The sequence below is a fragment of the Oncorhynchus mykiss genome, chromosome 21 (assembly GCF_013265735.2).
Source record: "Oncorhynchus mykiss isolate Arlee chromosome 21, USDA_OmykA_1.1, whole genome shotgun sequence".
In the NCBI taxonomy this organism is placed as follows: Eukaryota; Metazoa; Chordata; class Actinopteri; order Salmoniformes; family Salmonidae; genus Oncorhynchus; species Oncorhynchus mykiss.
Genome location: NC_048585.1, coordinates 46,003,551 through 46,023,401, shown reverse-complemented (window position 1 = coordinate 46,023,401; position 19,851 = coordinate 46,003,551). Strand labels below are relative to the sequence as shown.

The window sequence follows — 19,851 nt, the reverse complement described above, 5'->3', positions numbered from 1 at the left end:
ACCGTCTGTCCCAACAGAAAGTTACAAGTGACCAAATCGGACATGTGTCCGTTCAGACAGCAGTCATTTGCTGACATGGCTACGCTAATTGTCCAAGCAATGACGGGTGTGTGTGCAGTGGCGTAGGCTGATTGGTGGTGGTGCTCGTGCTTAGTTCCTATCACTCAGACATTATGTACCAGTTAAGGTGACAATGCCTGCCATGGACATTTCCCAGTTGCTTTGAATGGTCAAAATCATAGTGTTCGAACACTTCAAAAACCTCAAAGGACAAGATGATCTAACTTTCAAAACAAGTACGTTTTGGCTAGCCAACTAGCTACCTAAGTAGCTGTTTAGCTTTCTAGCACATTCACTCATTTGTAAACAATGAAGTTAGTTAGCGACCACATGTCCTTGTCAAACTATCAACAGAGTAGCTAGCAAACAACAAGATCTGCCAAATAACAGTTTAAAAGCAACTTCGGGGCAAATAAATCAGATTTGACAGTTCAGACGAGCGCATGGCCAGGAATCAGATGTGTATCGGACTTCAAAACACTTAGGAAGATGGCTGGAAATATTCGATTCCATGTGCTTTTTGGCTGTTCAGACTGCATGAAAAAGAACAGATTCGAATCAGATATGCAATTTTTTTCACTTCCAATCTGAACACCGTTGCTGACCATCCACCTACCAACCAAAAGACAGAAATGCAGACAACACAGCTCAATCAGAGAGTAGTAGATTGTAACTAACAAACAAAGATTTGAAGGTAAAAGCCTTAGAATAGGCCACGGAATCAAGTTAGCTCTATTTGTTACATTTCTATTTGCATTCTGCAATCTTCTGAATCTTTCAACTCACTGAACACACCCCAGGCCCATGTGAACACAGGTACAACCATTCATGTCGATTGCTTCTTCCAGAATTTCTGAGGAAAAATTATACGTCATAGTAAAATTCAAGGGATGGCATAAACCTGATGGAAACTTGGTTGATGCCTTTAACCAAGTGTTGCGTTTATATTTTTGTTCAGTGTAGAAGTAAACTTGGAGTCACAGGTTAATATATTGTGTGGTCCTCCCACTACGACTCAGGAAAGCACGCAGTTTCTTAGGCTACAGATGAAATAAGCTATGATGAACTTCACAGGGTGGTGGAAGTGCACGGTGATGCGCTTTATACTCCTTTCCAATAGTAACATGATGATCGATGCTTGGCTGCCGTTTGACAAATCAAAATAATCTAGCTCTTTTGTCTATAATCTCATCATGTAGGCTATACCCGCAATGTATCTGCAGGCTGCATCTGCAAGTTGTTGGCTGGAGCGCAACATCCAAGACAAGAGTGGGCACATTCGCTATATAACACAAAACATTTTGTGACAAAACCATCAGTAGAATTGAAAATAAGATGGAAACCAATTAAACTTGTATTTCTATTCGGTAGCCTACTAGGGAATTTAACCGCAGAAGAAATGGTTGTGTGTATAGCCTAGGTGTCTGGCTAGACTATAAACTCTCCTTCCAGACTCATATCAAACATCTCCAATCTAAAATCAAATCTAGAGTCGGCTTTCTATTCCGCAACAAAGCCTCCTTCACTCACGCTGCCAAACTTACCCTAGTAAAACTGACTATCCTACCGATCCTCGACTTCGGCGATGTCATCTACAAAATAGCTTCCAATACTCTACTCAGCAAACTGGATGCAGTTTATCACAGTGCCATCCGTTTTGTTACTAAAGCACCTTATACCACCCACCACTGCGACCTGTATGCTCTAGCCGGCTGGCCCTCGCTACATATTCGTCGCCAGACCCACTGGCTCCAGGTCATCTACAAGTCCATGTTAGGTAAAGCTTCGCCTTATCTCAGTTCACTGGTCACGATGGCAACACCCACTCGTAGCATGCGCACCAGCAGGTGTATCTCACTGATCATCCCTGAAGCCATAACCTCATTTGGCCGCCTTTCCTTCCAGTTCTCTGCCGCCTGTGACTGGAACGAATTGCAAAAATCGCTGAAGTTGGAGACTTTTATCTGCCTCACCAACTTCAAACATCTGCTATCTGAGCAGCTAACCGATCGCTGCAGCTGTACATAGTCCATCGGTAAATAGCCCATCCAATTTACCTACCTCATCCCCATACTGTTTATATTTATTTACTTTTCTGCTCTCTTGCACACCAGTATCTCTACCTGCACATGACCATCTGATCATTCATCACTCCAGTGTTAATCTGCAAAATTGTAATTATCCGTCTACCTCCTCATGCCTCTTGCACACAATGTATATAGACTCTTTTTTTCTTTCTACTGTGTTATTGACTTGTTTATTGTTTACTCCATGTGTAACTCTGTGTTGTTGCCTGTTCACACTGCTATGCTTTATCTTGGCCAGGTCGCAGTTGTAAATGAGAACTTGTTCTCAACTAGCCTACCTGGTTAAATAAAGGTGAAATAAATGAATAAAATAAATGTGCAGTACTTTATCACGCACATCTTTTTATTTGCAAAAAAATCAATTTGACCGAAATATCTCTGGTGGGAAAATGTGCATAATGTTTTTATGCGATTGTTGAATATTCACATGAAAATCTGTTGCTAATTGGATGGAAATGTAGCTATTGTGAACATTTCTTTTCTTGATTATTGGATAGGCCTAGATGGTATGAGCTTAAACTGTCTTATATTCATTATAATGGTAAACCGAGCAGAAGTTCATAACTGTATCCTTTATTCACCTAAATGATTAACTTATTCTCAGGGTAAAAGGAAGCATCAGTTACTGCTGCAACATATTTATCAAGGCTATAGATGAAAATGAATCGAACAAGACAGTAATATTGGTATGCCGATATGCTTTTATTACAACAAAACATAGGCCTAAAAAAAGTGCACAATCAATGAAAGTGAATGAAGTAAATACACTGAATTACATATTGAATTATATTAAGTGTGTGCTTGTGAACTTAGCACCAACAATATTAAATACTTATTCTAATCTTTGGAAATGGAAAGTCATAGAGTTTGGCCGGGGTAGGCCATCATTGTAAATAAGAATTTGTTCTTAACTGACTTGCCAAGTTAAATAAAGGTTAAATAAAATAGGCTACTTCAAAGCACCAAAGACAATTTCATACAAAAACATTTCATTTGGTAGCCAAATGGGTTCAGAGAAAAAGCCTATATGGTCTTGTCATTTTCAGCCTTTACAATTCTGTTTTACCATTGTGTTTATGTTTGGTCACCACCAAATTATGACATGCAAGTGAGAAAAAATCGACACTTAGGCCTAGTTGGCTATTATAGAATACATAGGCTGCATTTACACAGGCAGCCCAATTCTGATATTTTGTTTACCCAATAATGGCTATTTTGACTAATTTTGACTCTGGAAAAGATCTGATGTGATTGGTTAAAAGACCAATTAGTAAAAAAAAAAGCTCCAAATTGGGCTGCCTGTGTAAATAAAGCTATATTCCTGCTAGTTTATTCTTACATGTGTGGAGAAAAAAACTACTTTTATATCCAACTTTCCACAAATTGACCAAATGTATTTTTACAATGTGTGAAAAAAACAAACATTTATATCCAACGTTCCTCAAATTAACCAAATTCACATCCTATCTTCCTAATGGTGTGCTGCCATCTAGGATCACATGGAAAAATCACGGAAAACTAGTAGGCTGTATGGGGACTAGGGAGTGAGCTTCAGAAAACGTATATTTATACCATTTTTACCATAGTTCACACATTGTATAGCCCGTACCAAATGGTAAACAGGATTATAGAATTGCCTTCAGTGACAGGTAAAGTTTCTCGTAAATATACCAGAGGGCTGGTAAATATGTTATACGGGGTAAGGGATGTCAACTTCAGCAACGGGAGATCAACGTGTACAGGTCTCCCGGTGCGAAGAGGCTATATTCCTGCTTGCTCCAACTTCCAACTGGACCCGCCAGTCTTCTCCATTCTAAATACTGTAGCGTTGGCTCGTGGACAGCAACGCCCTCTCTCTGATCAATCAGGTGCAGCAGCTGATTACTTTTTTCCAACGGAGTCCTCATCAAATGATGTAGCATGACATCATGGCAAGGTCTCGTAGGTCCTCATCAGTCATACAATCTGTAAGGGGAGAATAAATATGTAGGCCTATGAAAAAAAACTATAAATAGTAGGCTTCTTTGCATAGCCACGGGAAGTAAAACAAAATCTGCAGGAAAAAAAACAGATATATACAGTGCCTTGCTAAAGTATTCATCCCCCTTGGTGTTTTTCCTATTTTGTTGCATTACAACCTGTAATTTAAAGGCATTTTATTTTGGATTTTATGTAATAGACAGAAACAAAATAGTCCAAATTGGTGAATGAAAAAAAAAATGGACATTTAAAAATAAAAAACAGAAAAGTGGTGTGTGCATATGTATTCCCCCCCTTTGCTATGAAGCCCTAAATAAGATCTGGTGCAACCATTTACCTTCAGAATTCACATAATTAGTTAAATAAAGTCCAGCTGTGTGCAATCTAAGTGTCACATGATCTCAGTATATACACACACCTGTTCTGAAAGGCCCCAGACTCTGCAACACCACAAAGCAAGGGGCACCACCAAGCAAGTGGCACCATGAAGGCCAAGGAGCTCTCCAAACAGGTCAGGGACAAAGTTGTGGAGAAGTACAGATCAGGGTTGGGTTATAAAAAAAATATCAGAAACTTTGAACATCCCACGGAGCACCATTAAATCCATTATTAAAAAATGGAAAGAATATGGCACCACAACAAACCTGCCAAGAGAGGGTCGCCCACCAAAACTCTCAGACCAGGCAAGGAGGGCATTAATGAGAGAGGAAACAAAGAGACCTAAGATAACCCTGAAGGAGCTGGAAAGCTCCACAGATTGGAGTATCTGTCCATAGGATCACTTTAAGCCATACACTCCACAGAGCTGGGCTTTACGGAAGAGTGGCCAGAAAAAAAGCCATTGCTTAAAAAAATAAAATAATAAGGAAACACATTTGGTGTTTTCCAAAAGGCATGTGGGAGACTCCCCAAACATATGGAAGCTGGTCAGATGAGACTAACATTGAGCGTTTTGGCCACCAAGGAAAACGCTATGTCTGGCGCAAACCCAACGCCTCTCATCACCCCGAGAACATCATCCCCACAGTGAAGCATGGTGGTGGCAGCATCATGCTGTGGGTATGTTTTTTCATCGGCAGGGACTGAGAAACTGGTCAGAATTGAAGGAATGATGGATGGCGCTAAATACAGGGAAATTGTCTTGAAATTGTCTTGGAATGGCCTAGTCAAAGCCTTGACCTCAATCCAACTGAGAATATGTGGTATGACTTAAAGATTGCTGTACACCAGTGGAACCCATCCAACTTGAAGGAGCTGGGGCAGTTTTGCCTAGAAGACTGGGCAAAAATCCCAGTGGTTAGATGTGCCAAGCTTATAGAGACATACCTCGAGACTTGCGGCTGTAACTGCTGCAAAAGGTGGCTCTACAAAGTATTGACTTGGGGGGTGAATAGGGGGTGAATAGTTATGCATGCTCAAGTAGTTGTTTTTGTTTTATTTCTTGTTCGTTTGATAATAAAACATATGTTGCATCTTCAAAGTGGTAGGCATGTTGTGTAAATCAAATGATACAAACCCCCCAAAAATCTATTTTAATTCCAGGTTGTCAGGCAACAAAATAGGAAAAATGCCAAGGGGGGTGAATACTTTCACAAGCCACTGTATCCAGTACCAGTCAAAAGTTTGGACACCTACCCATTCAATGTTTTTTCTTTATTTTTACTATTTTCTACATTGTAGAATAATAGTTTAAACAAACTATGAAATAACACATATGGAATCAATTAGTAACCAAAACAGTGTTAAACAAATCCAAAGATATTTTATATTTGAGATTCTTCAAAGTAGTCACCCTTTGCCTTGATGACAGCTTTGCACACTCTTGGCATTCTCTCAACCAGCTTCATGAGGAATGCTTTTAGTCTTGAAGGACTAAAAATAAAGAAAACCCTGGAATGAGTAGGTGTGTCTAAACTTTTGACTGGTACTGTATATATTTCACAAAAGTAGTGCACTGTGCCTTTAATAGTCCTGTATTAGCGGACACATACAGACGTCTGCAGCGCAGGCAACCCAGCTATGCTTCTTTGGGTAGGTATAGAATATAACAACTTAAGTAGTGAAAATGTCATAACAGTAGCCATAGGCTATAAATAGAAACTAATTGAATATGAGTAGTCGTGTTTTATTATTGTGAAAACTAAATTACAGTACTGCAATAGAGTAGAGCAATTTACCCGCTCTCCGTTGGTCATCATTCCGAGTTAATTTGCCCCAGACGCGCCTCAGCGAACGGCGGAACCTTCCAACTACGGAACCCGAAGAGGAGTCCCTTTCCTCGGCTGAGTTCTCATGAGAAGTCTCATCATCTTCTCGATCCTCCTCGTCGTCTGTCATGCTTAGTACGCCAGATGACATCATGCGCTCAAGAATACCTTCGTCTACCCGAAGCGCTGCCCTCACTTTACCCGAGACCGACGTTGTGTACCGGCACAGTGGGCAAACAATTGTCTTGTCCTGCCGCGAACATTCCTTCCTGGATTCCACTTCACGTACCGAGGGTCGAGAAAGAGTCACGATACAGCTCTCACAAAAGATGTGCTTACACTGTAACTCACGAGGACACCGACGATCCGTGTTGTAGCTTCTGTAACAAATTCCGCACTCATGTTCTGAACACATTTTTGTTTCTCTTTGGGTGCTGTTTCATTCAACGAGAATGAACTATCGGAATGATGAGACTATGAGGCTACAGTGTGTTTTGATTTTTTAGAGGGGGAAGTGCGTGGGAGGTAGGGATCTCACTTGACAGCTTGCCAAACATACTGTTATTAACATATGACTAATCTTTTAAAATACAGTGATGTCATCAAAGAGAGAGGCAACTCCCACATAGGGTCATCACTTGTTAACTGTTAACACAGCCGCAAAGCCAAGTTAACTACAAAGGCATAAGGTTAGTAGTGTGGTTAGGGTTTACAACCACATTTTAAGAAGGTAAATGCTAGAAATGGGCGGAGTTTAGCCATATTTATGAGTTTGTGGCTGTGTTAACTTGTGACAACCCTCACATTGGTGAGCCATAACCCTTCTCCCACTCTTTATCCACACTTACTTTATACTGTATATATAATAAGGTCCGTCGGCCATTCTGCTACAGTTTGGCCATTGTCTGTCTGATATTATCACAAACATTTCCCAGATATAATAGAGAACCATAAATGTAAGACAAAGTGCTTGAGTCAGGGTTTCCTGTCTTGTGAAATACAGTGATTTTGATATTATTCTGCATCAAGCTGGCCCCTCCCTGTCTGTGCATCTGTCTGTATGTCTTTGTCTGTGGGGAGAGGAGAGACCAGGGAAGATACTAGTGAAAGTCTTCATAGAATTCCAGATCCCTTGGTAAAATCCCTCTGGGCTTTTTCTTGATGACATCAGACTACTTTGTAACTGCACCAAACTGGACAGAACAGGACTGAGCCATGACTAGCCTGGTTGCTGTCTCTGTTCAGCTATTACATTAAACTCCTTGCCACTACCTGTCATTTCCCAAAGACAGGAGTGGGGAGTGGAATGTTAGCTAAAAAGACTGATACCCAGACTAAGCCATGACTGCCAGGAGATCAGACTGACACAACTTCCTATGCTATCCCATAGCCTATCTGCTAATACCATAACCCATACATAAACCCACATCGGTCACGTACGACCCATATGTCTCACTGTTGTCTACTCTTTATTAGTCACACTGGCTCAGATACCCTTTGATTTACACCTCACTACTGCCCTTGATCAGCTTAATACAACTTTGATATTAAACAAGCTGATAGTTATACCACGTGCTCTGCAAGAATCTGTTATGAAAACACAACAACAGATACTATTGTATATGTTTCTGTTCGCCCTCTGTAATCCCTCATATGGCTTTTCCCTTCCCAGAAATCCCAGCAGCTCCCTCTTTCTGACACTCTCCGGGGTGTTGTTGGGTCAAAGACGTGACAACAGTCTTCTGCCTCCACGGTAAATCCTCCAGACAAAGCCCTGGACCTATCAGGTGACCCGGGAACTCTTTTCATGGAGATTTCCTCCTCCTCCTACAGTCAAAGCAAAGAGTAACAGGATCTTGGGAAGGATGAGACATCTGAAAGAATCTAGACTGTACTCTTTGATGTGTTGTGTCCTCCGGGAACCATTTTCCTCTGTGCTTAACACCTGTAGATGTACTTACTGTAAAAAGGGATCCTGTATGTAGTTTTGTTAAGAACAAAACCGTTTAGAACTTGTACTGAACAGAAAAAGAGGCATTGGGCCGGTTTCCCGGACCCAGATAAAGCCTATTCCTTGACCAGAAAACATTTCAATGGAGATTCTCACAAACTGTACACTTTACTTTCCTTTACATTCTCTTTCTCATTCCCTTTCCTATTTCCAGTTCAACCCCTTTGTCATGGGAAGTACCTAGATTCCTTCATTTGAAATAACACCCACATGGGTTCATGTCTATGTTGAAAGTGAGTCATCCTATAGTGAGTGAAAGATTGCAACATCCAGTCTTGCACGTACAGTATGATGACTCAATAAGATACGACCTCATGAACTGTCATACATCACCAAACACGCCACCTTGGGTTTCTTCACTGTACCCAGACCAAAAACTGATTGAATGTGTTGCTCAGTTATGTATAGAGCCATGTCATCATGGAATGCTCTGCCACCAGAGGTTAATCAGGCAAAAACCAAGTTTAGCTTTAAAAAACTGGATTTAAAAAAAACATTGCTTTTCTTAAACATGGCTTTCGGACAAGATACCCCCCATGGCTATCCAACTCAATGGATTCCCCTTTCAGTGAGTGGACAGGTCAGTGGAGTTAGGGAAATGAAGAGCGGTCTGCTTCTTCATCAACAACAAATGGTGTGCTGACTGGAACTCTCGACCCATTGTTCACCCGTCTTGGAATACCTGATGGTCCAATACCGAATCTACCTCTCGAGGGAGTTTTCAGCTGTTATCGTGACTGTTGTATACATTTCACCTCAGGACAAGAAAAATAACAATCTGGAACTTAACGAACTGTAAGAGACTATAAACAAGCAGGAAAACTTGCGACGCGGAGGCTGCTTTTCTTGTTGCCGTCGATTTTTAATTATTCGTCATTAAGACCCATGATGCCCTATTTTCATCAACATGTCTCCTTCGCCCTCAGGGGCGATAAAGACCACTGTTACTCTACCACAAGCAAGCACACAAGGCCCTCCCTCGTCCCCCATTTTGGTAAATTAGATTATGACTCCGTACTCTTGCTTCCTGTTTACAAGCAGAAGTTCAAAACAGGAAGTACCCGTGACTCGCTCCTTTGAGAAATGGTCATCAGAATCAGAGATTGTGCTACAGGACTGCTTTGCTAGAGTTTATTAAAAACTGTTACTCTACCCACAAGCAAGCATACAAGGTCCCCCCCCCCCCCCCCCTTTCAGCAAATGATATCATGACTCCGTACTCCTGCTTCCTGTGTACAAGCAGAAGCTCAAACAGGAAGTACCCATGACTCGCTCTGTTGAGAAATGGTCATCAGAATCAGAGATTATGCTACAGGACATCTTTGCTAGGGCTGACTGGAATATGTTCAGAGTCTCTGCTGATAAAATCAACAAGCTTACGACCTTCGTCACCGGCTTCATTAGGAAATGCATCAGCGTGAAGGTTCGCTGCTTTCCCAATCAAAAGCCATGGCTTAAGACCGAGGCTGGCATTAAACTAAAGGACATGGCTACCGCACCCAGGGCTATCTCAGACAACACTGAGGCTACGGCTGAGGACAGGGGCCAAAGGAAGACCCAGCCTTGATCTGCCCAATGATACCTGTCTACCAGTTGAAGTCAATACATTTTTATGCACACTTCGACAATAACAACACCGTGCCGTGCGTGAGGGACCCTACTGACCCAGAGGACAGGGTGATCTCGCTCTCCAAGGCCTCCAAGGCCTCTCCAAGGTAAGGTCTTTAATCTGGTCAACATTCGCATGGCCTCGGGCCGGACGTTATTCCAGAGTGTGACCTCAGAGCATGCGCAGAACAGCTGACAGGCATATTCACAGTCATTTTCAACCTCTCATTAGCCCAGTCTGTAATCCCCAAGTTTTAAGGTTACCCCCATCATTCCTGTTCCCAAGAACATTATAGCTTCATGAAACAATAACTGCTGCCCTGTAGCACTCACACCTGTATTAATGAAGTGCTTTGAAAGGCTGGTTATAGCGTACATCAACTTCATAATCCTAGACACCCTTGCTCTCCACACTGTCCTCACCCACCTAGATAATCACCTTGGACTTACAATGGTCCACACACACACACAGTCTGTTGAAAAGGTTCAGCATGGGTCCTCAAATCCTCAATAAGTTTTATAGTTGCACCATTGAGAGCATTTTGACTGGCTGTATCACTGCTACAGAGGGTGGTGCGGACAGCCCAGTACATCACGGGGCCGATCTCCCTACCATCCAGGACCTCTATGTAAAGCAGTATGAAAGGAAGGCCTGGAAAATCATTAAAGCCACCCAAGCCATAGACCCATCATACTCAACTCTGGACCTCGAAGCCAGTTCCACACCATTTTTTCATTGTTCCCTCTAATCAGGAACTGATTTAGACCTGGGACACCAGGCGTGTACAATTTATTATCAGGTAGAACAGAAAACAAGTAGGCTCCGGACCTCATAGGGTAAGAGTTTGAATACCCCTGCCATAGACTGTTCTCTGCTTCTGCACGGTAAGCGGTACCAGTGCATAAAGTCTGACACAAACAGGCTCCTGAACAGCTTCTATCTCCAAGCTATAAGACTGTTAAATAGCTAACAGAATGGCTACACAGACTATCTAAGCTGACCTTTGTATTACATTTTGCACACTCACGCACACTGACACTCCAACACACGCATGCTTAATTTGCTCACAAACACATCATATGCACACACATTTATACTGACTCTACAAGCACACACACTGACATACAAATCATCATATCTGTTTATCATATATCTTGATGTTTAGTCAACAACACATTTCACTGCACCTATCTGGCGTATGTGACAATAAACAAGTTCCATGGTCTCTCCTAGCATTGCTATGCAGATGACTCAACTACTTTTCTCATTCCCCCCTTCTGACACCCAGGTGGCGACACGCATCTCTGCGTGCCTGGCAGATACCTCAGCTTTGATATCGGCCCACCACTTAAAGCTCAACATCGACAAGATGGAGCTGCTCTTCCTCTTGGGGAAGGCCTGCCCGCTCCAAGATCTCTTCATCACAGTCGACAGCTCCAGTGTCAACCACCCAGAGTGCAAAGAACCTTGGTGTGACTAGGATCTGCAAACATCAAAACAGTGACTCGCTCCTGCAGGTTCATCCGCAGAGGACGACCTTTCCTCACACAGAAGCAGCGCGGGTCCGAATCCAGGCACTCGTCATATCAGGTCTTGCAACTTACCCAGAATGCCGCAGCCCGCCTGGTGTTCAACCTTCCCGAGTTCTCCCATGTCACTCCACTCTCCACTGGCTTCCAGTCGAAGCTTGCATCCACTACAATACCATGGTGCTTGCCTATGGAGCAGCAAGGAGAACTGCCCCTCCTGAACTTCAGGTTGTGCTCAAACCCTACATCCCAACCTGAACACTCAGTTCTGCCACCTCTGGTCTCCCTGCAGGAGGTCAGCTCCCGCTCAGCCCAGTCAAAGCTCTTCTCTGTCCTGGCACCCTAATGGTGTAACCAGCTTCCCCCTGATGCTACGACAGTAGAGTCCCCATCCATCATCCAAAAAACGTCTGAAATCCTACCTCGTCAAAGAGTACCTTAAATAAGACATCTCAGTCTTATCCCCCCCTCTCCTCCCCCAAAATAAATAAACCTTGCATTTTCTACTAGCACTGCTGATAACTTCTTTATTTAGGAAAAATGTACTTACTATGACTGTGATATGTGGTTATCTTACATAGTTATCGTAAGATGGATGCACTAACTGTAAGTCGCTCTGGATAATTGTTTTCTAAATTACTAAAATGTCAATCTTTCAGGGATTTTTTTGTATTGCTTGTTAAACAAAATCGCTTACTCTAAAAATAATATTTCCCTTTTCTTTTTTTTAGCATCCAATATGTATTATTCATATTATACAATCTTTTTTATCAAGGATGCCAATAATTATGGGTCAGACTGTATATTAATATGTATATGTGAATAGTGTGTAAATGTTAATGTATAATTGTAACACATATTCACACACAAAAATCATACCACAGTGCGCGTGCACAGACACACACAATATTTGTGAAATGGGCAAAGGGTGATCTGTTCATGTCCTGTTTTTGGCTACCTATTTAATTTATTTATTTAACCTTTATTTAACTAGGCAAGTCAGTTAAGAACAACTTCTTATTTACAATGTGGCCTACCCTGGCCAAACCCTAACCCGGACCCATTGTGTGCCGCCCTATGGGACTCCCAATCACGGCCGTTTGTGATACAGCCTGGAATCGAACCAGGGTCTGTAGTGATACCTCCAACACTGAGGTGCAGTGCCTTAGACCGCTGCGCCACTAGGGAGCCCAACTGCCGACCAAACTTCTTGGATCTGTATCGTGACCTTATTTGGCTGCATACAGTACATGCATGATCAGAGAAATGTTTTTCTGTAGATAATTCACAGAGGATGTTAACATATGCAATCGGTTTCCTATGGTGTTACAGACATACAGATAGAAGGCAAGACATTATGTGAGTTCCATTAGACCAGCACCAGTAACTCAACTATTTATCAGGTTGCTGCTTTTTGAACTGATACCAAAATCATAAACAAATGAATTCCCCTCTTGATTGACATCCACAGCAATTTGACTCACAACAGTATGTCTTATGCTGTCATTCTGAATAACCTGTACATTGACAAAGACAATGTAAATACACTGTCAGGACAGCGAGAAGTGTCAGGGTTAGAGGAGGTGGCTACTACCTATTACGTGTCCCTGGTTACTAGTTACCACCACGTCACCTGGAGATTAATTAATTAATGTCAGGGCAACCAGGAGACAACCTTGGGCCCAGTAGGAGAGATGAAAAGATGTCAAGGGATGGGTAAAGCAAGGGAGGAGAGGAGATACAGGGTGAAGAATAGAAAGGGAGAGTAAGCGATCCAGCAAAGATAAGAGGGAGAGAGGTAGATTTGATGTTTACTGTACGTGGTGGACAGAAAAGGAGGAAGATATGTATATATGGCTTAGTGAGAACTTTGGTACGGAGCCGTGATCCGAGGGGTGTGTGACTGTGTGTGTGAGGAGGTAAGTCTTCCTTATCTTCTGTCCACACTACATAGGGATGAAGTGTCAGTGAGTTTCACTCCCATGGTGTTTTGATATCAACGGACGTACATAGATAAAGTAGCAATATATTAATACACAGGCTATCATAACCGTTATCTGACACCATCAAGTAGGCCTACGTATTATTTGTTGTGCTTTCAAACTATAGCAACATTTATTTAAGATAATCGCAGGATTTGCTGTGATTAATCGCAGTTAATCACAAATTCTGCACTTTTTTTATTTAACAAGGCAAGTCAGTTAAGAACAAATTCTTATTTACAATGACGGCCTAGGAACAGTGGGTTAACTGTCTTGTTCTGGGGCCGAAGGGCAGATTTTTACCTTGTCAGCTCGGGGATTCGATCTTTCGGTTACTGGACCAACGCTCTAACCACTAGGCTACGTGTCGCCCCGACATGCTCAAATTAAGCTGTAGTTTAAGATTTTTCATACAAAAAACATTACAATAATATTGTTTTCTTAATTTTGTCTAAAGTAACGGTTAGCTAAATTAGGTAAATTGAGAAAGCACACTTTAACCTCAATCTTATTTTTTACATTGCATTGTTATTTTTAGTTGCATAGATCAGTGGTTCCCAACCTTTTTGGGTACTGTACCCTAAAACACTTTGACCTGCATGTGGTACCCCCTCATGCTTGTGCGACCGGAGTGATTCATAGATTCATAGGTGTAAATTTGACAAAATGTGGGTTTATGCACCCAGTGAAGTTTGGCAGACTTGTTTTCAATGTCAGGGAAGTAGGAGTTGAACTCACTGTTGAGTTTGGATAAATGTGAGAATACTATTTGCACCATAGGAGCACTGTAAAAGGTTTGGTGTCATGCTGCTGGAAACAACTTATTAGCCCCATCTTCACAGTTCCTCTCCCAGAGTTTCATCTTCTTCATGAATCCACAGACTTTGTCATACATTTTTAGAATGTGTGTCTTTACCAGGGGCGCAACTTTCATTAGGGACATTATGAAATTGCATTTTTGTCCTCCCCCGTTTTATCATTGGAATGTGATACAAAACAAGGCCACGGTGTGCTTTAGGACCATGTGGATGCTTCCGAGCGGTCGGATAGGCTGTTTGGAGTGTTTATCTGACTAGATAAAAAAATATTGATATATATTATGTCCCCCTCACTACTCCCTTGTCTTTACCTCACAGAGTTAGATTCAGGTTGTTCAGTTTGCTTAACACATCAGCAAGATAGGCAAGGAGGACACCCCAGTCTGTGTTCCACAAGGGGTGTGAGTGCTCAGACAGAAAATCACTTACTTCAGCACACAGCCAAAGAGCCTCTGTTGCGATTTCCCTCGGTAGAGACAACGGTGGTCATCGCTATGAAGCAGTAGCTGCTGGTGCACAGTCCCACTGTCATCACAGAGCCTTTCAAACATTCGGTGATTCAGAGACCTGGACATTATAAAGTAAATCACTTTCACTGCATCCTTCAAAACATCATGCATCTCAGGACTCATTATCTTGCTGGCCAATGCCTCTCTGTGAACAATACAGTGGGATTTACCTTCTTTGTGTGGCCAATTAACGTTAATAATTTCCCTCTCCCAGGCATTGATGCAGCACGATCCCGTGCCCACACGAACACAGGTTTTCAAATCCAGATTGTGCTCTGTGAAAAAGCTGTCAATGACGTTAAACACAGACCCACCTGTACTTCTCCCCGTTAGCTTCTTGCAGAACAGAATGTGCTCATTCATTACCGAAATGTCTCTGTATCACAAAAACGAAATCAACTGGGCTTCCCCATTGACATCAGTCGATTCGTCCAACTGTAGAAAAAAAGCTTATTTTTTTCCCACCAATTGATCAACGATATCAACGCCCATGTCATAGATCCTACGGCACACTGTGTTATTTGACAATTGTAACGTCTTCAGTGCATCTACTTCTGTCTTACCATTCGTAGTTTCTGTCAGGATAACAGCAGCAGGCATTATAGCCCTTGGAGCAAAGGATCACGAGCACTTGGCGCGAGCAGAGGATCAAACGTTGAGCCAACCGGCAGGCAGGCAGAGGCCAGTAAAGTCAAAAAGTAGGCCTAAAAATCTAAAATAACTACATATTTCACACCAGTGACCGCAGTAAATGTTTTCCTGCGTAATAACATTTTAATAAATGTACTATATATTTTTGGTAATATTAATCCCAATATTTTTTCTTCTACCAAATACCCCCTGGGGGACGCGTACTCCCGGTTGGGAAACACTGGCAAAGATTATGTATTTGGTATGTTCTCAATGTATTTTGAATGCTTTCAGACAATTTGATTACCGGTAATAATGATTTAAAAAAATGCATGTACTAAAATTACAAAAACGTAACATGAGTTAACTGATTAACTCTGACAGCCCTAATGTTTTGCCATTCTGTGTCATTTGTGTCTGTGCATGTCTAGGAGTTGGAACAAGTCATTAGAATTATTGTCAACCAAATTACACAGGGTAAATGTTGACCAAATTTGTGTGGAATATCTATTAAGGTTATTGAACAAAATCAAAGCTATAACTTCATTACTTTGATCTTATTACATGTACAGCTAGATCAATTCCAGTTGTAAATGTGTTTCTTACCATCTCTGCTCCCGTGGCCCAATACAAAATAGATCCCTACTGCTAGGCAACTGCTCTCTTGAGTCAGGCTTGCCTTGCTCTGTCCCGTGTGAGTGGAGGGTTGGGACTAGAATAGCACTGTTTATGAAAGTACACTGTGATCTTAATGAGGTAAACACATAAACGCCTGAGGAAATATCAGATGAGTACAATACAGTGGGTATACTCCTTTGCCATAATGTATGCTACACTTGAATTGCATATTTTGGTTCATTGGCCCTATTATGCAGCAGTGGAACAACGCTCAGAGATTAGATCATTGGCAGTTTACTTGAAACAAATCTATATTTCACTAGTCAACTATCAGTGGAATTCAAACTCAGTAGGCCTGAGAATGTTCTTCTGCATTGTATGAACTTCGCGTTGGTGTTGTTAGCGCAACACCATTATAATGTTACCTAGCCTGCAGCAAGAAATACCTCAAACACAACGAGAGAGAGAGTATGTGTGTGTAGGCCCCAGTAATCACTTCCATCCACAGCTCCTGTCCTCCTTTGTTTCTCTACTTTCACTGTTCCGCCTTTTTTAAAGTTTATTTTTAATTTATTTTTACCTTTATTTAACTAGTCAGTTAAGAACAAATTCTTATTTTCAATGACGGACTAGGAATAGTGGGTTAACTGCCTGTTCAGGGGCAGAACGACAGATTTGTACCTTGTCAGCTCGGGGGTTTGAACTTGCAACCTACAGTGCCTTGCGAAAGTATTCGGCCCCCTTGAACTTTGCAACCTTTTGCCACATTTCAGGCTTCAAACATAAAGATATAAAACTGTATTTTTTTGTGAAGAATCAACAACAAGTGGGACACAATCATGAAGTGGAACGATATTTATTGGATATTTCAAACTTTTTTAACAAATCAAAAACTGAAAAATTGGGCGTGCAAAATTATTCAGCCCCTTTACTTTCAGTGCAGCAAACTCTCTCCAGAAGTTCAGTGATGATCTCTGAATGATCCAATGTTGACCTAAATGACTAATGATGATAAATACAATCCACCTGTGTGTAATCAAGTCTCCGTATAAATGCACCTGCACTGTGATAGTCTCAGAGGTCCGTTAAAAGCGCAGAGAGCATCATGAAGAACAAGGAACACACCAGGCAGGTCCGAGATACTGTTGTGAAGAAGTTTAAAGCCGGATTTGGATACAAAAAGATTTCCCAAGCTTTAAACATCCCAAGGAGCACTGTGCAAGCGATAATATTGAAATGGAAGGAGTATCAGACCACTGCAAATCTACCAAGACCTGGCCATCCCTCTAAACTTTCAGCTCATACAAGGAGAAGACTGATCAGAGATGCAGCCAAGAGGCCCATGATCACTCTGGATGAACTGCAGAGATCTACAGCTGAGGTGGGAGACTCTGTCCATAGGACAACAATCAGTCAGTCGTATATTGCACAAATCTGGCCTTTATGGAAGAGTGGCAAGAAGAAAGCCATTTCTTAAAGATATCCATAAAAAGTGTCGTTTAAAGTTTGCCACAAGCCACCTGGGAGACACACCAAACATGTGGAAGAAGGTGCTCTGGTCAGATGAAACCAAAATTGAACTTTTTGGCAACAATGCAAAACGTTATGTTTGGCGTAAAAGCAACACAGCTGAACACACCATCCCCACTGTCAAACATGGTGGTGGCAGCATCATGGTTTCGGCCTGCTTTTCTTCAGCAGGGACAGGGAAGATGGTTAAAATTGATGGGAAGATGGATGGAGCCAAATACTGGACCATTCTGTAAGAAAACCTGATGGAGTCTGCAAAAGACCTGAGACTGGGACGGAGATTTGTCTTCCAACAAGACAATGATCCAAAACATAAAGCAAAATCTACAATGGAATGGTTCAAAAATAAACATATCCAGGTGTTAGAATGGCCAAGTCAAAGTCCAGACCTGAATCCAATCGAGAATCTGTGGAGAGAACTGAAAACTGCTGTTCACAAATGTTCTCCATCCAACCTCACTGAGCTCGAGCTGTTTTGCAAGGAGGAATGGGGAAAAAAATTCAGTCTCTCGATGTGCAAAACTGATAGAGACATACCCCAAGCGACTTACAGCTGTAATCGCAGCAAAAGGTGGCGCTACAAAGTATTAATTTAAGGGGGCTGAATAATTTTGCACGCCCAATTTTTCAGTTTTTGATTTGTTAAAAAAGTTTGAAATATCCAATAAATGTCATTCCACTTCATGATTGTGTCCCACTTGTTGTTGATTCTTCACAAAAAAAATACAGTTTTATATCTTTATGTTTGAAGCCTGAAATGTGGCAAAAGGTCGCAAAGTTCAAGGGGGCCGAATACTTTCGCAAGGCACTGTATTTCCTCAGCTCCCCACTGGTAGGGACAAAGGGGCAGGCTTTACATCGATTTAACGTTTTAACCCCATATAGGCCAATTTTATTTTCTCTATGTTACACACATACTGAAACAGGATGAAATGGCCTATACTATAGGAACACGTATACTGTACATATAAGAATATAATCAACATTTGATCATATCATATCTCCCTCCAGGTTCTGCAGACATACAAGAGAACATCTGACAGCAGTCTAACCCTGAACCCCCACTCCCCCTTCCACTCCCATTCCCACCTCCATCTCACCCTCTCACTCACCATGGCTGAGCCCCCGGAACCAGTGCTCTTCCAGGGGCACCCAGTCTCAGCAGCCACCCCCAGCCTAGGGGAGTCCACAGATGTGGAGTGTCCCATCTGCTACCAGGAGTACAACCAGAGCAGCAAGTGTCCTCGCATGCTGGAGTGCCTCCATGTCTTTTGCACCGAGTGCCTCCAGAGGATCCAGCTGTCCCCGTATCCAACTGACCCCTCGGACCCCCAGAGCCCTCCCAGTCCTGCCATCTCCTGCCCCCTTTGCCGCCACCCCACCACGCTGGAGACAGGGGACCCTGTCACCTTGCCCTGCAACTCCCGCATCCTGGCCCAGCTGCCGCCCATGGCCTTCCGCATGCCCACATCGGTGGCCACCCGACTGGCCACAGTCACTCAGAGTGTGGTCCTCTCCCTGGAGGCCAGCAGGGATTCTCGCTTCATCATCCTGCCCACAGTGAGCCTCCGGGTGGAGCAGATGCACCCCAGCGATAGGCCCCACAGCGGAGGTGGAGGACTGGTTGATGAGGTGGAGGTGCTGCAGCACCACAGGAGGACCCTGGTATGTGTGCAGCTGCTAGCCGTGGTCTTCTGGGTGTTGTTTGGGGTGACCTGCATAGTGGCGGTAGTGTTCGGGCCAAGCTTCTTCTGCAAATGAGGGGAGGATGAACACTTTTACATGCATCCTTTCTTCTTTCCTTGATTACTTTCTAAAGTAAGGAAATGTGTATTGTCAAAATATTTGAATATGGCCTCGATCCAGAATGAACTATAGGCCTACCTCAAACAGCCTTGAAACTGTAAAATACAAATATGCTTACAAGATCAAAGTTGATGTATACAGCCTCATAATCAGATTTAGTTGATGTAAGTAGCGCTAATGTTGTTCAGAAAATTCTGTATACAGCTCTGTTTTCTGCTATGCACTGATTTAGAGTTCCCTCTAGTGGTGTAATATAGGCCGTTCTCAACTGTAAAGATGGGCATTAATGGAGTTTGTATTATTACATTGTACTACAGTCCTTGGCTATTTATTAAAAGCATTTCATGTCTGTTTCATGTTTTGACTTGTGTTTAGCATAACGGTTATCATCATGAAGATGAATTATGTTGTGGAATAAAATTCCTGGAATATTTCTACAGACCATTGGATACAGACAGACGGTGGCACGTTGAGC

General features: G+C 42.4%; 2 protein-coding genes and 1 long non-coding RNA gene across 3 annotated transcripts; 2 read left to right on the top strand and 1 right to left on the bottom strand.

Annotated features, from left to right (window-relative positions):
* Positions 1-2,834: 2,834 nt before the first annotated feature.
* On the bottom strand, positions 2,835-6,980 carry LOC110500591 (RING finger protein 227). The gene is made up of 2 exons (XM_021578009.2): positions 6,305-6,980; positions 2,835-4,112 (listed from the first exon to the last, which is right to left on the bottom strand). The coding sequence occupies exons 1-2, from the start codon at positions 6,747-6,749 to the stop codon at positions 4,054-4,056; spliced, it is 504 nt and encodes a 167-aa protein (XP_021433684.1). The 5' UTR covers positions 6,750-6,980; the 3' UTR covers positions 2,835-4,053.
* On the top strand, positions 6,106-11,967 carry LOC118942937. Its single transcript, XR_005038619.1, has 3 exons — positions 6,106-6,158; positions 8,007-10,060; positions 11,243-11,967. It is a non-coding gene; the product is annotated as an uncharacterized LOC118942937 (long non-coding RNA).
* Positions 11,968-18,586: 6,619 nt separating this feature from the next.
* On the top strand, positions 18,587-19,846 carry LOC110500875 (E3 ubiquitin-protein ligase rnf152-B-like). Its single transcript, XM_021578397.2, has one exon. The coding sequence runs from the start codon at positions 18,684-18,686 to the stop codon at positions 19,329-19,331; it is 648 nt and encodes a 215-aa protein (XP_021434072.1). The 5' UTR covers positions 18,587-18,683; the 3' UTR covers positions 19,332-19,846.
* Positions 19,847-19,851: the final 5 nt, after the last annotated feature.

Excerpts from the sequence above, each read along its gene's own strand:
- LOC110500591 (XM_021578009.2), bottom strand. The coding sequence starts at position 6,749 with ATGTGTTCAGAACATGAGTGCGGAATTTGTTACAGAAGCTACAACACG. Across the intron at positions 4,113-6,304 it reads TGATGACCAACGGAGAGCGG|ATTGTATGACTGATGAGGAC; the intron begins GTAAATTGCTCT and ends CTCCCCTTACAG.
- LOC110500875 (XM_021578397.2), top strand. The coding sequence starts at position 18,684 with ATGGCTGAGCCCCCGGAACCAGTGCTCTTCCAGGGGCACCCAGTCTCA.